At 34.4% G+C, this 22795-nt stretch overlaps 1 protein-coding gene across 1 annotated transcript in view; it reads right to left on the bottom strand.

Moving 5' to 3' along the window:
- Sema1a (semaphorin 1a) overlaps positions 1 to 22795 on the bottom strand; it is a 776225-nt gene that overhangs the window by 266177 nt on the left and 487253 nt on the right. Inside the window, 1 exon segment of the mRNA XM_073968138.1 lies at positions 14481 to 14577. Coding sequence (XP_073824239.1) covers positions 14481 to 14577 — 97 coding nt within the window.

Raw genomic sequence — 22795 nt, 5'->3', positions numbered from 1 at the left:
TCAATCCTACACTCCAATAGTACTCCTTATTCCAAATCTCGGAATTTCAGCTATATACGTTCACCCAAATCCAAATTGTACCAAATTTGGTACTATTCGTACCCAAGAGTACGAATATCCACAACTACCGCAATCCTACATGCCAACAGTAATCTTAATTCCAAATTTCAGAATTACAGCTGCATCAGATTACCGTAATCCAAATTGTACCAAATTTAGTACCATTTAGTACTTTTTGTTCCCATAGGTCCGAATTTCCAAAAGTAACCCAATCCCACACTCCAATAGTAATCTTAATTCCAAATGTCACTATTCCAGCTCTATCCGATCACTTAAATTCATATTGTACCAAATTTGGTACCATTTAGTACTTTTCGTACCCAAAAGTACGAATTTCCAAAATACCTCTATCCTACACCCCGACTGTAATCCTAATTCCAAATTTCAGGATTCCAGCTCCATCCGTTCCCCCAAATCCAAATTGTACCTTATTTGGTACTATTTAGTACCTTTCGTACCCATATGTACGAATTTCGAAAACTACCTCCATATCTCAAACCTACGCTCCAACAGTAATAGTAATTCCAAATTTCAGAATTCCAACTTTATCGGTTCGCCCAAATTCAAATTGTACCAAATTTAGTACCATTTAGTACTATTCGTGCACATGAGTACACATTTTCAAAACCACCTCCTTATATCAACTCATCTTCTAAACCTTGATTTTCATTTCAAATTTCAAGATTTTAGATCTATCCGTTCACGTAATACCAAATAGTACTAAATTTAGTAACTTTTAGTACTTTTCGTACACTTATAGTTCGAATTTCCAAAAACCATTTGGTACACCTTTCTAACTCTCCATCAGTGAACCTCATTCCAAATTTCAGAATTCTAGCTCTACGCGTTTGCCTAATACAAAGGGTACCATATTTAGTACCTTTTAGTACTTTTAGTACAGTTCTAGTTCGAATTTCCAAAAATCCAGCCTTATCCGACACCTTCGGACCAAGAGTGACCCTCACCTAAAATTTCAGGATTCTAGCTTTAGCCGTTTAGTCTGGGCGTTGATTATCAGTCAGTCAGTCAGTGAGTCAGTGAATCAGTGAGTCAGTGAATCAGTGAGTCAGTGAGTCATCATTACTGAACTCTTTTATAAGTATAGATAGCGCGTACCATTTTAGAGAATATTTTTGAACTTTTGTGGGGGAGGTACCGGAAGGAGTGGACCTATAAACACCACCTTCGAATTCCATTTAATATTCGAAGAAATATTACGCTTTGCAAAGTGTGGACCCACGAAATCGGAAGGTATATTCATCTTGTATGGGAAGAGCGACCAAAAATACCTCCTGTGCAGATATCAAAACGAACATTTGAGTAAAGGTTAGTTTAGCGACACAAATAAAAAACAATGAAATTCAACATTGGTCCAACTTTGGGTATATCCCCCATAGAACGGTATCCCTTGATTTCTGTCATTTTGGGGGTCTTGTCCACAATGAAATTGTCTGTAATTTGGCTAATTTCTTGCAACCATTTTTGAATTAGGTCCATGTTTTGATAGGTTTCCCATAGAATGGTACCGCCCGATTTTCGCAATTTTGAAGGTTCCATACAAATTATTAAATCAAAATGGCCGAAATGCCACTTAATCTTTCCTGGAGGTGGGCCAGCTCCAGAAAATTGTCGATTAATGTAGGTCCACCCTTTGATATTGTCCCCATACGTCGGTACCAATATCAGTACCCAATATTCGGTATTTTTGGGGTTCTAGCCGTAATAATCAATCCGAATGGCTGAATTTTTTAAATTTTACATTGATGACCACATTTTGGTCATATAACTGAACCGCACACTTTCTCTACTGTATAATTAAAATGCTGAAATGTATCACCTGTACATTTGGAAATGTTCAAAAACACCCTGAAAGGTATTTGGGAATAAATTCCAAAAAGGCGGAAACATGTAGCTGATATTTTGAAATAGAATATTGAGGCTACTATTAATCTGTTAAAAAAAAGTCAATGGGGGTGGAACATAACTAAAACATTATCTGAAATTTAATTATGCTGATGAAATGGAATTACAAAAGTCCTCCAGTCAACACACAATAATGAATCTAAAAAAATATAGAGTTAATTTAGTTTGATATTGATATTTTACTTTCACCTAACTGTTGCACTGAATTCACCTCGAAATCCAACCTGTTGCTCTTTTTGGATGCTATTCTCATGTTAGGAGTAGATATGAGCACATTTGGTACCAAAAATTAGTCTTTATTTTTTTTTTTTTAATTTGGCCAAGTGCAGCGACCACTGTGCATTCGGGGGCTATATATATTTTGGTGCAGAAGTATTTAACCATTGAGATCCATACAACTACAGTCAGTTTAGACCGAAAATGTAGATAAAAATGTGAAAATACTTTAAATTGGATCGTACCATTATATGGTGCTTTACCGAAACGTGGATCTACATATGTCTTCAATTTTTAGTGTAGAATTTTTGACTACTTGGCACAATGAATTCCAATTAACAGTCTATTAAAAACGACAAAAGTAGAAAAAAAACAATAAATTGGGTACAGTTATATGGGGGCTGTACCCAAACGTCGATCTATGTATATTGACAGCTTAAAAACAACTCGGTGGCAAATGGGACTAATACCTTCAAAATGCCTTAAGGTGACGAGTCGCGTTATATTTGTGCGTTATATGGAGGCTATACCAATTCGTGGACCTATGAAAACAATTTTTGTAGAGATGTGTTTTGGTCTCTGGAAACAAGAAATACCAAACAATTAATTCTGTGGTCAAATGGGACCTTCAAAATTTCTTAAGGTGACGCGTCGTGTTATATGGGTCCACATTTTGGTATAACCCTCATCTACCTATATAAACAATATTTGGTAAAAATGTTTTTAGCCTATGAAGTACAAAATACCAAATTACAAACAATTCGGTGGGCAAATGCGGCTAATACCTTCAAAATTCGACGTGTTCCGCTTTATTTTGTATGGAGGCTATAGCAGAACGTGGACCTATGTGGCCCATTTCCACTGACGGGCATGGATATACCGATGTAGAAATGCTCGCTGATCAAGAATATATGTACTTTGTGGGATCTAAAATGATTATGTCGAGGAGTTACAAACTTATATACCCTTCTAATAAGACAGATGATACCAACGAACAGTCAAAGATAATGCTGATAAGGAGCAGATTTAAGGAAAATTTATTCCTGATTGTTCCACCAAAATGTTCGATGTCGTAGATGCCATTCAATCATGGGTAAAAGTCATCTGGCATGACATCCTTTAGGTAAATCGTCTATGAATTTTATAAGTACATGACCGCCAAAATATGCTATACGTTTTCGCATCCTACGCGTGTAATTTCCACCAACCATTTGTCAGGGCATTATCGCCAACCATTTTATGTGGATGGTTTAACAACCGTGGTCGTGATTTGAAAACACCGACAACATCAAAATTATTAATAATATACCTCATATACATATGTATGTTTAAAAAAAATGGAGTATGTATGTACATATGTAAATAAAAATACAAAATATTCCTCTATTAGATCAATGGAATTGGCTCAAAAGCTAAAGAAAATATTCAGTGAAATAACGGCATCGCATGGAATCACTTCCATATTCAATATTTGAACATATCCAAATTTATATGTTTTTAGTTTCCATCATAAAACCCTTTTTCTATATACACATATTCAGAAGGAATGCAAAGTGTTTGTAAGTGAATGTATCTGTGACAATATATGCATATGGGCGTCTCTTACTTTATACACAAGTGTAATGTATACTTTCACAGAGGAAATAAATGTTATTCCTTGTATTAAATTCTTCTAGTCTTTTGTCGTTTTCATGTTGAATTTTGTCGACTTTTTTGCTTATTCATTTTTTTTTTTTCAAAGTAAATACATACATATATCAATGTATAAAAATACATAAATAGAATTTCGAATATTTTCCATTTTTTTCCTGTGTTATGTGTGGCAAAACAATTTACATATTTCTTATGTGTTTTTTCCGATGATTTTGTTTCTTTTTCGAATGTAATACAATTGATATATGCAAAAGTAATGTCTTCATTTGATGTGGAAGAAAGTGCAAAGAATGCATAACAAATCGTTTTTTGTTTGCTTGTCTTCAAACATTCTTGGATATTTTTTCAAACGAACTTAGAAAAACGTATCGTGTTAAACAGAAAGTATGGGAAAAGTAATGAACATATAGAGTCATATATTTTCTTGAATTTTACGAAATTGAAGAAGTTAGGAATTTAAAATATTTAAGACGCATGTCTATGAATTTTAAGTTTAATTTTCTTTTAATTCAAAGATAAATGTATTAGGATGACTAAAAATTAACTACTGAACATAAAAACTTGGATATGAAACTTAGGGGAAATATTGGTTTTACAAAAAAAAGCACAAACGGTGCTAATAGTTATGCCTCGCCAAAAAAAATAATAAAATGAAAAAATACCTTCGCCGTTGGCAAACAAATGTTTTCTTAAACAATACCTACTACAAATCAAAATGTGGAGTGTGAGAAATTTGAACATAAGTTCAACTCAACAGTTCTCACAATATGGCATACATATGTTCTTTTCAGCTTTTTTGCCGACTTTTAGTGGCCATAGAATAATTACTTATTTGGAGCGACATGCTCTTGTTAAAAATAATGAGTTAGTAGGTTGATTGTTAAATAGTTTCGGCTCCAAAAAAAATACTATATAAACCCGTTATTTGGTAAAACGGAATATGGACTTGGCACAAAGAAAATATAAACAAAACAATTTTTATCCCAAAGATACCTTCATAAAAAATTATAATAAATCATTTTAATGGTGAACATGTATTACCATTCACATTCAAACCCAATCCCATCTATTTTGTTTTGCACATCCTCCAATTTGCGATTATTTATATAAATCTGAAACTATATATATACATATATATATATATATATGTATAACTTATTGCTAATTAAGTCTTCGTATTTTAATTTTACCCTAATTCTTGTTGAACCACAAATCACAAAAGATTTTTTCTTACACAGATGTTGATGATAAGAAGTTGCAAAATTTCCCTCCAAATTTTAGTAGAACAAAAAGTGAAGAATAATTAACTTATTTCTACATCTTTCAATTCCTGTATTCAAATTTCTTTGAGGGGGACTTTCTCAACAAATTTCAACATGTACAACTCATTTCAGTTACCACATCTGTCATTTTTGCACAATTACAAATGCAACTAAAATGCAGCGACAGCAAAAGCTCTTTATACAAATATTGAATAAATTAAATTTCACTTGTCATCTTGAATACAGAAACATAACATGAAATCCTCATGGAGAATGGAAAATGTAATAAAGCGCTCTTTGTGAAATAGTATCAACACCAGCAGTAGCAGCCCTTCTACAAACATTTTCCCACAGGCCCACCTCGGCTCAGAATAGCGAGCATCTCTCTTTCGCAACATAACAGAGATACTATAATAAATGGTTGAAAGTGTCAAGGAGCAGCAGAGTGGGTGAACGAACATCAACAGTGGCCAATAAGACCCAGCAAAAAAGAAACAACACGACACCATCTTGACAACAGCAAGAAAAACACAATTTAAAAGGAACAATGAAATGGAAAACGAATAACAAACCTAATGGCGAAAAAAGAAATATTCTAAAAATCTACATTTTACAAAACTCCAGCAATTTCAAAGAAAAAAATAACAAACAACTGTGGGAAATAGCATAAATTGTGAATCAGTTATCGAGCACAACAAGGGGGATGCCAATTTCTTTACCACCTCTGCTGAATGGCGGCCTCATATTTCTTTCTAACATTGTCGTCTAAATGTTTATGTACTAAAACAGCAATGTTATTTTTATTGGAATGTTTACTCTGAGTTTTGTTTCACCTAGATCTACTTTCATACTACACCTCATTCCCTTTCGATAGAAAAAACACCAACAAAAATGTCAACAATTGCAGAACGGTATAGCGCCACGATGAATAACGACAGCTACCCTAACTTTTTTCTTTGCCATCACCTGATGTTACAGCTATTGGTTAGGGTGAAACAAACAACAAGAGCTGATGAGAAAAGTTTTGTTTGTTTGTATTTGTTATATGTTCATCGCCTTGAAGAGAGCGAGAGAAACAATTGTTAGATCTGAAGTAAAAAATGCATTAAAAATTAAATTTGGCAAATAAAATAAGAACAAAAGTCAAGTAAGGAACCTTGTTTCGTTTCACCTGGGAGCGTTATTTGTTCTCTTTTAACACCATGTTTACTTTTTACAATTTTGAAAAGCATTTTTTAAAATTAATAATTATATATAATAAAACTAGCAGACCCCGGTCCGCGTTGCTGGCCCGTCTTAATGAGTTTTAATTCAAAAGTAGGTATTTTCTACCTCACTTCTTCGGCCTATTGTCAAACCGAGAAGGATTTTAAATTTATCAACAGATTTTGTCTGTAACCTTTCTTTTCTCTTACGGACTTTGTCGGATTTTTCGCCAATTTGTGACTTTTAGGATTTATTATCGTCCATGTCCTAAAGCGATCTAATAATAAAAGTTAAAAAATGATTAAATCGAATTCACCCGCTTATTTAGACCTATATGTTTTAGCTTTTCATGGCTGATGGACCGTTGAACCTCACCATTTAAGTACATTTGTAAATATATAGTGGACAACCACCGTTGTCTCGAAAACTAATTTGCAACCTGATGCACTCATAAGTTTAACAAATACACCGATTATAAAATAATAGGCCCCGAAATTCGTCTACAAATATATAGCATTTTGGACCACGGGACATTCCTGAATATTTTCTGAAAATTAGGTTCAGTAGTTTTGGAAAAATAATGTTTTGAAAAGAGTGGGCGTGCTCATCAGTTTTCAAGATATAACATATTAAAAAAAGTGGGCCTGGTCCGGTCCTAGGGTGCACACAACTTCATTGCCTACCAAAATGTATGCTGAAACCGATATAATCATAAGTTTGGCTTATACATATAGCGTTTAACACGTTCGCGGACGTGAATGCTATAGCATTCATTTTCATGTTGACGTAGGATGACGTGAATGCTATAGCATTCACATGCAAAGTCAATCTTTAGTCATTTACTTCTATACAATCGCATGTTTTTGTGATTTATGTACATAATAGGACTCATTTCATATATATCCTAAATATAATAAAAAAACAATTATAATAATATTAATAATTAATTAACAAATGCACAAAAATTAATTTCGAAAAAAATTGGGTGTCGTTTTTTGCACCCCTCTGAGTTTTTTTTTGCGTCCGCGAACGTGTTAACAGAAAGGCATGGGGAAGGTACCAGACATAACAACGACAAACATTGAGCTTTTGCTGCAAATTTTATGGAAAACCCTTCAGTAGTATTAGAGTTATGACATACTAAAAAAACAGGCTTGGTCGGGCCTATAGGCCCCAAAGAAGTACCTAGATCGTAGATTAATCCGTAAATTTTTATTCCGATACATACATAATTTTTGCAAATATAACGTTTTTTTTTAAATATCGCATAGGGGAGGTACCCCGCCCCCTGTGGAGTTCAATAAAATATGTAACCGGTTTTCGGGGGCGTGGTAAACTTTTCTTTCCAAAAAACCTAAGTTGGGTTATGACAGCATTTTATTTTTATTCATAAAGGTAAGGCGTTTTTTTTTAAATATGCCCTCTTCAAAATTCAAGAAAATATACCTGTACATTCCCTGACATTTTCACGAATATCGGTTCAGTAGTTTTGTAGATGTAACATATTCTAAAAAGTGGGTATGGTCATGTCTGTGGTTCCTAAAAAAGTAGGTAAGGTCGGAGACACAACCACAATTGTCTCGCAAGTTAACTTCCAAATAGATACATTCGTAATTATTGTAAATATAACATTTTTAAAAAGTAGGGTATAGGGGAAGTTTCCCGAAATTCAACTGAAGTTGTAGCCTATTTTAAGCGGGGACCATCTCTGTACATTCCCTGGCAATTTCAGGAAAATCGGTTCAGTAGTTTTTGTAGAAATGATAAAAATAGAAAATTGGAAAAAGTTGCCGTAAACGTGGGCATGGTCAAATTTTCTTTGCATAAAAACCCAAGTCGAAAATCGGTCTAGCCGTTCTCAATTGATGCCATTACCAACGAACGATATTTGATGTTTATTTATAAAGATTTAAAAGTTTAGACAAATCGCGATTTTCTTGAAAATCCCCTGTAGATATAACCTAATTAGAAAGTGAGCGTGGTCGGATCTTAAGTCACAAAATAAGTACGTAAGGTTGGAGACACAATCGCCATTGACTCGCAAATAAATTCCCAAACCGATACATTGGTATTTGTTGCATATATTGCATTTTTACAAAAATACGGCATAGGGGAGGTACCCGCCCGATCCGAAAGTCAAAAAATATGTAGCCTATTTTTATCGGGGACCAACCCTGTACATTCGCTGAAAGTTTCAGGAAAATGGATTTAGTAGTTTCGTAGATATAACATATTTAAAAAAAGTGGGCGTTGTCCAGTCTTAATGCCCCAAACAAGCACGTAAGGTCGGAGACACAATCGCCATTGACTCGGAAATTAATTTTCAAGGCGATACATTTGTAATTGTTGCAAATATTGCATTTTTACAAAATTAGGGCATAGGGGAGGTACCCCGCCCGATCCGAAATTCAACCAAATATGTAGCCTTTTTGAACCGGGGGCCATCACTCTACGTTCCCTGCAAAATTTCAGGAAAATCTATTGATTAGTTCCGTAGATATAACATATTTATAAAAGTGGGCGGAAAAGTGGGCGTGGCCAATTTTTCTTTGCATAAAAACCTAAACTGGACTATGACTAACATTTCCACAAAAAATTATCCAAATCGCTCTAGCCGTTTTCAACTGATTCAATTACCAACAAACGACAATTGAGTTTTATATATAAAGATAAAATTATATAACATATTTTATATGTCTAAGGCCAAATGATTTCGTTTATATCAAATGACCAACAAGGCAGCATTTGACTACATCATATCCATTTTATTGTTAAGGAAATTAACTCATACCCATTACAAAGTGACGTAAACGAGCTACTTTCTGCATTACCAGTAGGGTCACAAATAATGGGTTATTTCTTAACAACTTTACAAGACAAACCTACATACTTTACTCATTACTAAGTACCATGGATTATATTACAATAAAGTTGTTTAAGTAGTGCCTCAAACTCAATAATCCAAACAGAACTAAATAAATTCTTACGAATAATTTGGAGCGTATTCTGGTTTAATACAATACCAAACAAAGATGTCGGTATGAAAACAAACGAACTGTCCATTGACAAGCAACTAATGAAAAGAACGTAGAGCTGAGTTGGCCACACTCTTCGTAAGACATCATTGCAAAGTATGGACGTCCGAAGAATAAATGGCGAAGAACATTAAAAACCGAAATCGCAAAAATAAAATCGTCATTTAATAAAATAAAAAACATTTATTCTTATAACTTAAAGTGGAATCAATAAATGAAAAAAATACAAAGCTTATTACCTCAATATTCAACAATTAATAGATATTAACGATCCCCGGAACTAAAACCAATTGTTTAATGAATCTATCAGCATAATGACAAAGTATTGGTCATTCCATGTAAACAGCTGCAAAGTTCTTACTTGGGTACCTAAGCCAAACTATTTTACAACTAGTAGGGTCGTGTTGCTACAGAAGAGAAAAATGCATGTGGCATTCGTCTACTGTATAATAACAGAAAAACAAGTGAGAAAAGGCTATAGTCGGTACGGGGCCGACTACAGTGGCTCCAAGCGAAAGTCGTACACCTAATGAAATTTTTTTAATTGACTTATATCTCCGATACAAAAAGCGATATGAAGAAAGTATTTACGCAGCTTTATAGTGTATTTAGTCGACAATTTAGAAACACGATATAATAAAATAATCAACCAGTTTACATTGTTATAAAATTAAAATATCTGAAATACTAAGAATTTTAGCACCAAGCGAAAGTCGTACAGCAATTATAAAGACAAAATATTTATTAATATAAATCGTCCTTCGGCATATTTCTGGTTTCAGTTGAATTCTGCAATCAATTTAGAATATTTTTGACCAGTTTTGAACAGCTGAAGTTTAAAATATGTCGCTGTTTGTTTGGAAAATCTCTCCTAAAAAGATGTCTTGAAGTATTAGTCGTCTGGAGACATTTTCCATTTATAGAACCACTATAGACGATTTATTGTTCAAGCTTGGACTACAGTCCAGCCAACCCATGTTATTGAAACAATTATTTAATACCAGTGGTCGCAAATAATAAGCTTTTATGTTTGAAGTCAGAGTTTTGGCAGAAAGAACAACGCTTACATTGACCAATACATTATTCGGCAGGTAGTGAGAACTCATTTTAATTATAAAATCTCACAGTTTGATTCCCAATGACTTCAGAAAAATTATAAAACAAAGATTCAAATCTGAAAAATAAGCCCCACACACCCACAAATACACTGATGCGTTATGTTCTATTATTCGTGTATTAGACATGAAGCAATTTGTGGGATTTTTCACAATGTAATGTCAGGTTTCGGACAGAACTTGTTGGATCTATGAAAATTACACTCTTTTAAGAAAATTTATGCATTCATCGCTATTGTTTTGATATTCTAAACATCGCTCTTGGATAAATTTATGTATAGCTTTTTTACGACTTTTTTTTATCACCAATTGACAAGGTATTTATGTTGCAAAAATTTGAGTGCACATTGGAAAAATGAGCTTCCAAATATTTTTCTCAATCGATTAGAGTGTCGGGACACTAAAAATCAACTCATTTTGCAAAAGAAAATATTTTTTTAATGTTTTAGTTATTTTAAATATTTCATATGGGTTTTTTTCTTATTAGTAGACATCAAGGTATTGAATAGCTTTGCTGTTTTAATTTTCGATATCTGCTGAATCTAAAAAAATTGTTTTTGTAAAGTTAAATAAATAATTTTCTCATGTTGTTTTATAAAAATAATTTTTATTTCATTTTACGCTTCTTTCCCATTTAACCTGATACAAGTTTCCAGTATGGACCCTGTCAATTGTAAAGAAGCGCAGATGTTACGCTAAATCGATCGTAGGATTTAACAAAAAACAGGAACATGTACTAGAATTAATTATTTTAACAAATACTTTGTCTTTATAATTGCTGTACGACTTTCGCTTGGTGCTAAAATTCTTAGTATTTTAGCTAGTTTAATTTTTCAACAATGTAAACGGGTTGATTATTTTATTATATCATGTTCCTAAATTGTCGACTAAATGCACTAAAAGGCTGCGTAAATACTTTCTTCATATCACATTTTGTGCCGGAGATATAAGTCAATTAAAAAAATTTCATTAGGTGTACGACTTTCGCTTGGAGCCACTGTATGTGATACCATACACCACTACCCCAACCTTTCTTTTAGGCGAACTGAACCAAAATAATTAATATTTAGTTTTATATTTGACTACTCTCGACATCACCAACATCAATAGGCTTCTATCTCTGTGAGAAAATTTCGTGATGATCCGATCAAAATTCCGACCTGTAGTGCGATTGCAGAAAAAGTGGGAAAAAGGGATGCATTACCGACTATTGCGATACCTCTATTATTTGACCACCTACGCCAACCTTATTCGCATAATTTTAAAGATGGGATTTTCTACTTTCTTAGTCAGGCTTTGCTTTTAGAAGGTCCCCAACCAAAGGTGTCATATCCGTCATTATTATTAAAATCGCAAAAATGAAAAGTTCGGTTCTATTAGCGACTATTGCGATATCATCGTTGTGTGACCACCTGCGACAACCTACGTTACATCGTTTCAAAGGTGATATTTTATACTTTCATTGCCAAGTTTTGCTTTTGGTATACCCCATATAGAGATATTCGCTTTGGAAAAAACGTTGTCTTTTTATCCACATAAGTTTTTTGCCCATTCCGACCCCTCACCAAACTAACAAACTAACACCCAAAATTTCGTGACGATCCGATCAAAATTGCGACCTGTAGCGTGATTTCCAAATAAATGGAAAAATGGGATGTATTACCGACTATTGCGAAATCTCCGTTAGTTGGTCACCTACGTCGACTTGGTTGCATCATTGTAAAGATGGGATCTTCTACTTTCATAGTCAGGCTTTGCTTTTGGAAAGAAAGTCCCCGACCAAAGCTGTGATATTCGTCATTATAATTAAAATCGCAAAAATGAAAATTTGGGTTTTATTTGTGACTATTGTAATATCTTCGTTGTTTGATCACCTACGAGAACTTACTTTACATCATTAGAAAGGTTATATTTTCTACTTTTATTGTCAGGTCTTGCTTTTGGTATACCCCATATAGAAGCTGAGATATTCGCTTTGGAAAAAAACGTTGTCTTTTTATCCACATAAGTTTTTTGCCCATTCCGACCCCTGAATTTTATCCGACCATCACCAAAATCAATAGGCTTCTTCCCCTCCGGGACCCTCACCAACACCCAAAATTTCGTGACGATCCAATCAAAATTGCGACCTGTAGCGTGATTACAAGGTTTAGATGGACAGACGGACGGACGGACGGACTGACGGACGGACACACATAGCCAGATCGACTCAGCTCGTCGAGACATTCATTTTGGTGTTTATAAGTATGGGTCTACGACCATTATTTCAATGCGTTACAAACTTTTTGGGCAAAACCAACTTATAATACCCTCCCCACATAGTGGTGTAGGGTATAATAAAGGGAACAAATATGGTGGAGGCCTTTAAAGACAAGGAAGGCAATCTTATTGCAGGGACATAAGACTTCTCTTCATAGAAGTAGTCTCAAGAGAAGCAGATAGATATATATTATCATTTTCCACTTCTAACTATCGAAAACTCGTAACAGTGGAGATTCGCCTCTTTCAAGTACTTGAAGTTTTAAAGGTGCGAGGGGAACTAGAAATGTTTCTGGCCTAGGCAACACGCCGTGAGTACGGTTAGGCTAAAAACTGTGAAATTTTCAAAAAAAAAAAAATGACAAATGGGAAAATTCCACAGTTTTTAGCCTAAACGTACTCAGGTCAGTTTGATATACGGCCGTATGTTGTGTTGTTTACAGTGACTTGAAAAATAATTTTCAAAAACAAAATGGAATTTATTGTGAACATTTTCGTCCGACCATTTTTCACAATTTTCGACGTGGATAATCACGGCAGAAGTGCATCGATCAAATTAAATCTGTGTATGTCGCTAAAGGACAATTCTATAAAACTATTAATAACTGGTTTAATGAATTCAATCGTGGTCGACACCCGCTAAAAACTTAGGTTGTGAGAGTAGTCCAAAAACGGCCGTTATGCCAAGTAAATATTAAGCCGTGCGTGAGCGAATAATGGAAGATTGCCATGTTCAATACCGTAATATAGAGGCAATATTGGGCATATATTCCATCAACTAACATTTGATATTGCATGACCACTAGGCGGCAAAAATGTGGTGTTTCTCGCTGGATCCCGTGTTGATGTCGCAAAAAATACGATCACGGTGCTTCAAAAGACTTTTATAAGATGGATCCAGGTGGCGAATCATGGAACTATGCGTGTGAGCCCTAAAATAGTAGCAATCGGGATAAGATGCTGTAAAAGCGATCAAAAACCATATTTTGGATGTGTCTTAATCGGAGTGCAAAAAGTGCATCGAAAATTGGTTTGAGCACATGAAAAAGGGTATAAATCATGATGGAGACTACTTAAGAAAACAATAAAACTATTTTTGATGTTAAAAATTCGCGTTTTCATTGTTAGGCCAGAAACTTTTTTAGTTCCACTCGTATACTCTACCTCTTATATCAGACAAAGACGAGATCGTTTACAAATTTATTAAATATATGCCACATTGCCCCATGAGAACACTCTCTTGGAGTTGATTTATTACTTTTAATTAGTCATTTCAAACTATAAAAACTTGCCAAAAGCTTGACATATTTGATACCATTAATTCGAAAATATTTACTTGACGCACTGTTAGTCTATGGCTATATTTCAATTCAATTGTTCATGTATTTTGTTCTTTCAAAAAGTGAAAAAGCAAAAAAGCATACTTTTAGGTACTTCAATGTTATGGTAACAATGAAATTGCATAACAAATGTATACATTTTGGGGTCAGTACTGCTAGGAGCAATATTAGGGAAACGGAAATGAGTTGAGGGTTTTGTGTGAAAAGTAATCGTGATACAAAAGAAGAAAAAAAACGAACACAAAACGAAACGAAGAACAAGTATGAAATGTTTGATGACAAGCTTTTAACATGATTTCCTGTGTTTACTTGGCTAACAGGGAAGCGGAAAAATGAGAAATGTTATGAATTCATAGAAGAAGAACCGGCAAAAATATGGAGAATGATGTAAGACAAGCAATATAGACTTACCTGGCTCCTATCAGCAGAAAATCTCCATCTCTGGTAACCAGTTTGAAATGATCCACGACACTTTCATTTCCTTGGAATTGTAAAACATCTTCAGGACCTGCAAACAAAAGAAATTTGGGGGAAATATAAGTATAACAGAGTCGAGAATGGAAATAAACACAAGAAAAGAAAACACAATTAAAATAAAGTGATGTTTTATACACGATGCAGGGAAGTGTAAAAAAGTTGAAACTTCAGAGGAAAAAAGTATTCGAAAAAAAGAAGAAAAAATCCCGGAACATGAGGAGGAGTAAAAACTGCCAGGACCTCAAATTGTATAACAGGTAACATTTGTAACAAAAGCATGGCTAATTAGGCATTTTTCTTTTTGTTGTAAACTTTCATTATGTTACACATTTTTTTGCTTTCATCCGTAGTGGTTATAGCATCAGTCGACAATATCTACTAAACAATGACAATGTCAACACAATACAACGGATTTTTTCATTCAACTGTAAAGAAAACTTTGTCGCAAAAATGATAATAGAATGGGTTAAATGGAGACAGTTTTATGCCAAGGTAAAAATGAAATTATGAAAAAACAATTTTACTAAACACTTTGTGTTACCAACAGAGATGGTTCTTCAAAACGTTTTATATTTTTACATTGCCTATTTAGAATGTCTAAAATGTCGTTTGTATGGTGAAAAGAGTATTTGACAGAAATATAAGCTTTTATTGAGATTAGTTGTGAGTTTATGTTGTGATTAGGAACCTTCAAGGTTTGTAATTTTCACGATTTTTACACGTTCTTGTACCCACAAAAGTTGTAAAGAAACTCTACCTTTATCCTAGCAAACAATTTGCTCTAATGTATTAAATTTTTTTTTTGGGAAACAAAAAACAAAGGAGCTGATGAAATCTGTGGCGAAATTCGAAAACGCAATCTTCTCTACTTTGCCCTTTGGTAAAGAATTTCATGTGTTCTATACTAATAATAAAAGTGGTTTTTACAAAATATTAATGATTTCACACAAGGATTGTTCCCGATTGTTTTGAAAATAGCTTTGGTTTATGTATATAGACTTAAAAAATGTAACATTCTCATCCGGAGTTTTCTGCTAACAAATTTGGCTGAGCAAAAACTATCCTAAAATTTAATGACTAATAGGTTGATTTCTAATTTTTGTTTAGAGTTTGTATCTCACCGCTTAGCTAATGATGTGATGAAAATGTTAGTAACATATTTTAAAATCAAAAGATTTGTTCTCTTTGTTACGCTCGTTCTTATCATTCGTGCGGTATGTGTGTAAATTGCCGAAAAACTTCAGCACCCCGTATCAAGCGTGAACACAGCGGATTTAGACTCCATGTATTTTTGGAAGAAATCCATTTAAGATAATTTGCAGTCGACTTAGTCATGAGTGTCCGTCTGTTTGGCTGTTGTAATCACTCTAGCATCCACAAAACTGAAATTTTGGGAAGATGCGTCTTTTGTTTGCAGGCAGGTCAAGTTCGATGATGGGCTATATCGGTCCACGTTTTGGTATAGACCCATATAACGGTACCGCCCGACTTCAGGTAATTTGTCGATTTTAGTTACATTTTCAGACCGAATTAGCTATAATTTCACATTTAGGTGGCCAAAAAACTTATATTTCAAAAATTATGGACATAGCTCACATACAACGGTACCTCCCTATTTTCATTATTTTTAGGATTTTAGCGACAATTTTTAACCGAAGTAGCTGTAATTGGACATTTGAGGTTCTCAGTGGACACGAAAGCTATCCACCAAAAACCGTTAATATAGGTCTATATTTTGGCATAGCCCCCATAGAACGGTACCTCCAGATTTTCGGTATATTTTTATGATATGGTCCATCTTCGAAATTAAACTGAGTTTGGTGAAAATATTGGGATGTAAAAAGTGTGGACCCAATCGGTTATTCCGTTCGAGAGTTGAGGCGCGCTTCAGCGAGCCAGGCGGATGGACATGGTTCAATCGACTACAGATTTTCGGTATTTTATGGATGTTAGCTGTTGGGGCCACCGTGGTGCAATGGTTAGCACGTCCGCCTTGCACTCAGAAGGTCTGCGGTTCGAATCCCAGGACAAGCAACATCAAATTTTCAACGTTGGCAAAATTCCCCTCAGTAATGCTGGCGACATTTCCTGAGTATTTAAGCCATGAAAAACTTTTCTACAAGTGGTGTCGTAAGACACGCCGTTCGGACTCGGCAATAAAAAGTAGGTCCCATATCATTGAGCCAATATGAATCGGCGTGCACTCATTGATATGAGAGAAGTCTCCCTTGTCCCATCTGGGATATTTGTGGAACAATTATATATATATATGGATGTTAGCTAAAATTTTTAACCGAACTGGCTGTAATTTGACACTAAAAATCGTCAACATAGGTCCATGTTTTGGTATAGCCCCATACAACCGTACCTTCCGATTTTCGGTATTTTGAGAATTTTGGCTACAATTTTTAACGGAACTAGCTATAATTTGACATTTGAGGTTCTCAGTAGCCACGAAACTTTTTCACAGAAAAACGTCAACATAGATCCATGTTTTGGTATAGCCCCCATATAACGGCACCTCCCGATTTTCGGTATTTTTAGAATTTTTGCTACAACTTTTAACCGAACTAGCTGTAATATGACATTTGAGGTTCTCAGTGGTCACGAAACTTGTTCACAGAAAATCGTCAACATAGGTCCATGTTTTGGTATCGCTACCTTCCGATTTTCGGTATTTTGAGAATTTTAGCTAAAATGTTTAACCGAACTAACTGAAATTTGACATATTAGGTTTTCAGTGGTCACGAAACTTCTTCACACAAAATCGTCAACTTTCGGTATTTTTAGGATTTAGCTACAATATTTAATCGAACTAGCTGTATTTTGACGTTTGAGGTTGTCAGTGGTCACGAAACTTCTTTGGTATAGACTCCATATAACGGTACCTCCCGATTTTCGGTATATTTTTAATTTGTGTGTGGGAGGTACCTGAAGGAGTGGACTGCTATGGTCCATCTTCGAAATTAAACAAAGTTTGGTGAAAATATTAGGATGTAAAAAACATGGACCCAATCGGTTATTCCGTTCGAGAGTTATGGTGCGCTTCAGCGAGCCAGGCGGATGGACATGGCTCAATCGACTCCAGATTATCGGTATTTTATGGATATTAGCTAAAATTTTTAATCCAACTAACTGTAATGTGACATTTGAGGTTCTCAGTGGTCACGAAACTTCTTCACACAAAATCGTCAACTTTGGCCCATGTATTGGGATAGCCTCCATTTAACTGTACCTCCCGATTTTCGGTATTTTTAGGATTTAGCTACAATTTTTAATCGAACTAGCTGTAATTTGACGTTTGAGGTTGTCAGTGGTCACGAAACTTCTTTGGTATAGACTCCATATAACGGTACCTCACGCTTTTCGGTATTTTTTAGGGTTTTAGCTAAAATTTTAATCGAACATTTGACATTTGAATTTCCCCCCAGTTGCAAAACTTTTCCACCAAAAATGGTCAAGATAGGTCCACACATTGCTACAGGTCCATATAAAGGTAAAATCTGGTTGAACATATTTATTATAATTCAGTATTTGGTGTATGCATGATCGAAAAAATTTTACACCTAAAATAGTGGACAGGAAGTGAAACTGCTTTTTCCATTTTAATTAAGAATACTTAATGGTAGAGGGTATAGAATTTTGGACTTGACTTTTTACTTGTTCTTTTTTATTTTATTTTATTTTGCTCTCTACTGGATTTGATCATGAGAACTTCTGATTAATAGCCGAACAAACTACACACTGTGCTACGGGTATGAACATTAAGGATTGTTGTAACGTTTACATGTGCACCACAAACTGTTCTTTATTTTGTTAACAAAAAACTTGCGTGCCGACGGTGAACGTTGAACACGAGCCCTAGGACACACGCGCTACCTACCAACGTACTCATTACTTACTAAGGAGTAAAGTAAGTTGTTTTGATTTTTAAAATTACTGATTACATTACTTTGTAATGGGTTACATTATAACTAACGGATCCGAATTTTTGCAGGAAACAGTAATGCTTTCTTTTCATTATGCCACAGGCAGAGCCGACAGACTCTTTTTGCTTGTTTTATTTTTCAGTTAAAAATTTTTAGTGGATTTTTCATCGCCGTTATCTTGGAATCTACCTTCAACTCCAGATAAAGGTTATCAGCTATCAGAAACTTGGGTCGTTGGGTTAATATAGGCCCACATTTTAAAAAAATCGCTAAGTCCAGACTTTAGGTATTTTAGAGATTTTATTCAAATTTACAACAATAAACACATTTGCATTTGGAAAACGATAAGTTCTAGGACAGAGAAGCCATTACATAGTCGATACGTCCGAAGATTTGCTTTACCACCAATGAAACCAGGTAACTTAATTTGGTGACTATGTGGGTTCGAGTCCTTGGCTTTCCTTTTTCACTTGCAAATAATTTCAGATCATCAAGCTTAACTCTAAACGAGAAAATTAACAAAAATCATTAAAAATGATCTTCGCCCTAAAAAGGCAAAAATTTCAAAAAATAAAAAAACAGGCTGAGCCCGGCTGGGATTTGAACCCACGTCCTTGAAAAACATATCAAAAAATGTTGTCATGGCGTGTTAGCGTTCAAAGCCAAAACTCATAACTTCAAAGTCAGCGCAAAAAGCGTTTGTCGTGAAGAAAATACATTTCTGTGGCCAAATATCCGTTAATGTACAAAAACACATTTGCATTTGAAAAACGATAAGTTCTAGGACAGAGAAGCCATTACATAGTCGATACGTCCGAAGATTTGCTTTACCACCAATGAAACCAGGTAACGTAATTTGGTGACTATGTGGGTTCGAGTCCTTGGCTTTCCTTTTTCACTTGCAAATAATTTCAGATCATCAAGATTAACTCTAAACGAGAAAATTAACAATAATTGGTTATGTTTAGGCATTTCGGGTTCTTAATGAGCAGGTTTTCTACCATAGATTTTCAATGTATGGCCATGACATGGTTATCCCCATTTTATGTATTTTTAACGCTGCTGTCATATTATCAGTGATTTCACTTTGCATTACCGTGAATGGAATGAAAATTTCTCTGCGGCCACACTTAACGTATATTTTACATGTTTTTATTATTTTTTTTTTTTTGCATCGCTACAGTATGCCGTCCCTGGTGAATAAAAAAATCGGGTTTTAATTGTTAACATTAGATACAGAAACAAAATCTTTAGTCTTTCTTCCTCTAATGAAATTGTGACGTCCATAAAGGGGGAGTTGACGTTTTTTATAACTGCCTTGTGCTGAAAGAAGGGAAAACATTTAACGTTTGGAGCACAATTAATCGTCATCAGTTATAATCACGATTTTCCTGAACGTTGTGTTTATGATGTTGACAACTTTTATGGTGCTACAAATTACACAGCTATTGCTGTAAGATGTCTTGTGAAAAAACGCACCCCTTTTTTCTTGACACTTGTGACCAACTCTTTTATATTTCAAATACTGTAATAACAGTCATTTATTTTTTCGAAAGAGATTATGAGGAAGCAAAACAATTTAACAATTATGTGTTTTATTATTTTTACACAATAAGCGCCCTTTTTAGAAAATAATTGTTATAAATAATGTCAATTTAACATCCCACACGTTTTACTGAAGGAAAGCCTAATGTTATCGTCTACCAACAACCAGACTTTTTTTTCGATATTTTAACTTGTATTTAGATGCAATACAAAGTTCACATTATGCTTTTCATTTGATAAATTTTCTGCCCAAGGGCGTATCAGACAGCCATGCACCCGGGGACCATAATCGGTGTACAATCATTTAATGTAACCACTTCTCTTGCCGTCAACTCCTCTCGAAATACTTTATGGTGTTATAAGTTAGGATTTTTTCATCTTCGTTTTATGGGTTGTATATATGTAAGTATATACATGGATGCGCATTTTGTATGTATGTATGTGATTTCATGTATAACTACATATGTTTGTATCCGGTGTCTGTCTTGCCTTTGGGACCATTGATCATGAAACCACATTGACGCTAAAGTTACAACTGGTACTCATGCTTTACAAACATCATACACACATATACTAAGAAGACCAGCAGACCATAACTTTTATTCACTAAAGGCCAACCAGCTAGGAAATTGCCAATTGTTTTTTTTTTTTTTTTTTTTGCTAAAAGAAATTTATGTTAAAAGATAAAATGGTAGTAAAACCACCCTTTTGGTCTCATCGGAATATAATCTGACATATTCGAATTGGTTCTTTGGTAATCTAATTCGTTTCATATGTCTTATTTTCAATTATCATAAATCGTTAAGGGCATTAGATAGAATCAATGGCTGTGGGAATTAATTTTCACTTTTATTTTCCGTAGTATTCTAGCGCATACCCAATTCAATGAGAAAGCCTGCTGTTGACCAATACTACATAATACCAATTGGCTTTACTATTTCACGTAAATAGTACATGCATACATATACATATATGTGGAAAGATGAATTAATGTCTATAATATTAATTAAAAAAAAAATATTTGGTTTAATTGATTCAGAAGACACAAGTAGTTTGAATTTTATTCGGTTTACCAGGTATTTCCGATGCACTTCACAATTGTAAAAAAATGTATTCATTTTTACATAACAACATATGTATGTATGTACGTAGATTACAGAAGTTGTTAGATATACAATGGCTTTTTTAACAAATGTACATACATTTTCAAAAACAAAATCTTTAACTGTATCTCAAGTCCTCATATCCAAAAATTCTCCAAATTGAAGTAGCCACTTTAACCATTGATTTCCCCCAAGAGCCATACACAAAGCCATAAAGTTGGAAACAGCAGCATCACCACCATAATGAAAGGTAAAATTAATGTAAAAAAAAACTAAAAAAGCTGCCAGATTTTCATAACGTGCTGACCTTTTCAATTTTCTTACACAGGCCTTATAACAACTACGCCATCGTGACATTGGTCGCACGTTTGTTTTTCTTTTTCCTCTCACTCTGTCGACGGAAAACGATATAATACAGTAAGTCTGGCAAATTATTAAGGAATTTACGTTCATGGTTGGTAGTTTACTGCGTAGCTACTGTAGTCTATATACAGGGAAAATGTGAAAGAAGACCATTACGCATTTATTTCAATTAAGACTCAACACAACATTCACCCCAGGGATTCAGTTCAATGATGAATATAATAAAGTAAAAAAAACGATGTGTATACATTAGGATGGTTTCAAAAAATCGATGTCGGCTTTTTTTAGACCGCAGCACCTTAAAGTATTCAGTTTTGTTAGATTTTAAGATTTGCTAAATTTGAGCTCATTCGGAATATGTTAGGCACTCAAAATTTTCATGGACCCTCTATATAGCTAATATTAAAATCCGAGCCGATTTTCACAATTTTTGTTTTTTAGCCACAACAAAGAACTGGTAAAACTTTTTCATCGATTGGAGAATAATTTTGGTCTGTAGAGCGATTTCGTGAAAATTCGACTTTGGCCCCATAGAAATAACTATGGAAACTCCGAGGCCCAAATGGCACGTGTTAACATATTCCAATTGGCAATCTTATAATCTAACAACACTAAACACTTTAGGGGGATGCCGTCTAAAAACCCGACATCAATTTTTCACTTTGGGTTAAAACCACCTTAATATACATACAACTGGTAAATATAGTGCAGGCATTCATAAGGATTTAACTTTTACCAAACTGTTCACAGACATCACCTGTACATACACACAAATCTTCTTTTTTCAACCTTTCCTTGTGGTCGGCAAAAATGAGACATTCTCGCATTACATTTACTGCTTCGTTCATTTTCTTCATTAGTTTTACGCAGTTTTATCATCATCGCATTATTCTTCCACATTAAATAGTTCTAGTGACGAGGCTGCTGTTTAAGATAAAAATATTTGATATGTTATACGAGTGAAATGAAATGAAAGAGAAACAGCACTGAAATCAGTGAAACATATTAGCACCCACCAAAATGTTCGATGTCAGAGATGATGTTCAATCATGGGTGCAAGTAATCTTGGTACTGAAAAAGGGCTATATACATACGTTCATGTTTTGGTATAGCCCCTATATAAAGTAGCGCATCGAAGTTTTAAGGAATTTTGAAGGTATTTATCCCGTTTGTCATCCGATTTTCGTGTTTCCAGAGTTTAAAGAAACATTCCTACCTAAAAATGTGTATATGGGTCCACTTTCTTTTATAGCCGTATAACGTGACGCATCACTTTAAGGAATTTTTAAGTTGTTAGTCCCATTTGATC

This window comes from Musca autumnalis, unplaced genomic scaffold (genome assembly GCF_047663935.1).
Source record: "Musca autumnalis isolate F117 unplaced genomic scaffold, ASM4766393v1 scaffold_2, whole genome shotgun sequence".
Lineage (NCBI taxonomy): Eukaryota > Metazoa > Arthropoda > Insecta > Diptera > Muscidae > Musca > Musca autumnalis.
The sequence above is the reverse complement of the archived record's forward strand: the minus strand, read 5'-3'. Positions and strand labels throughout refer to the sequence as shown.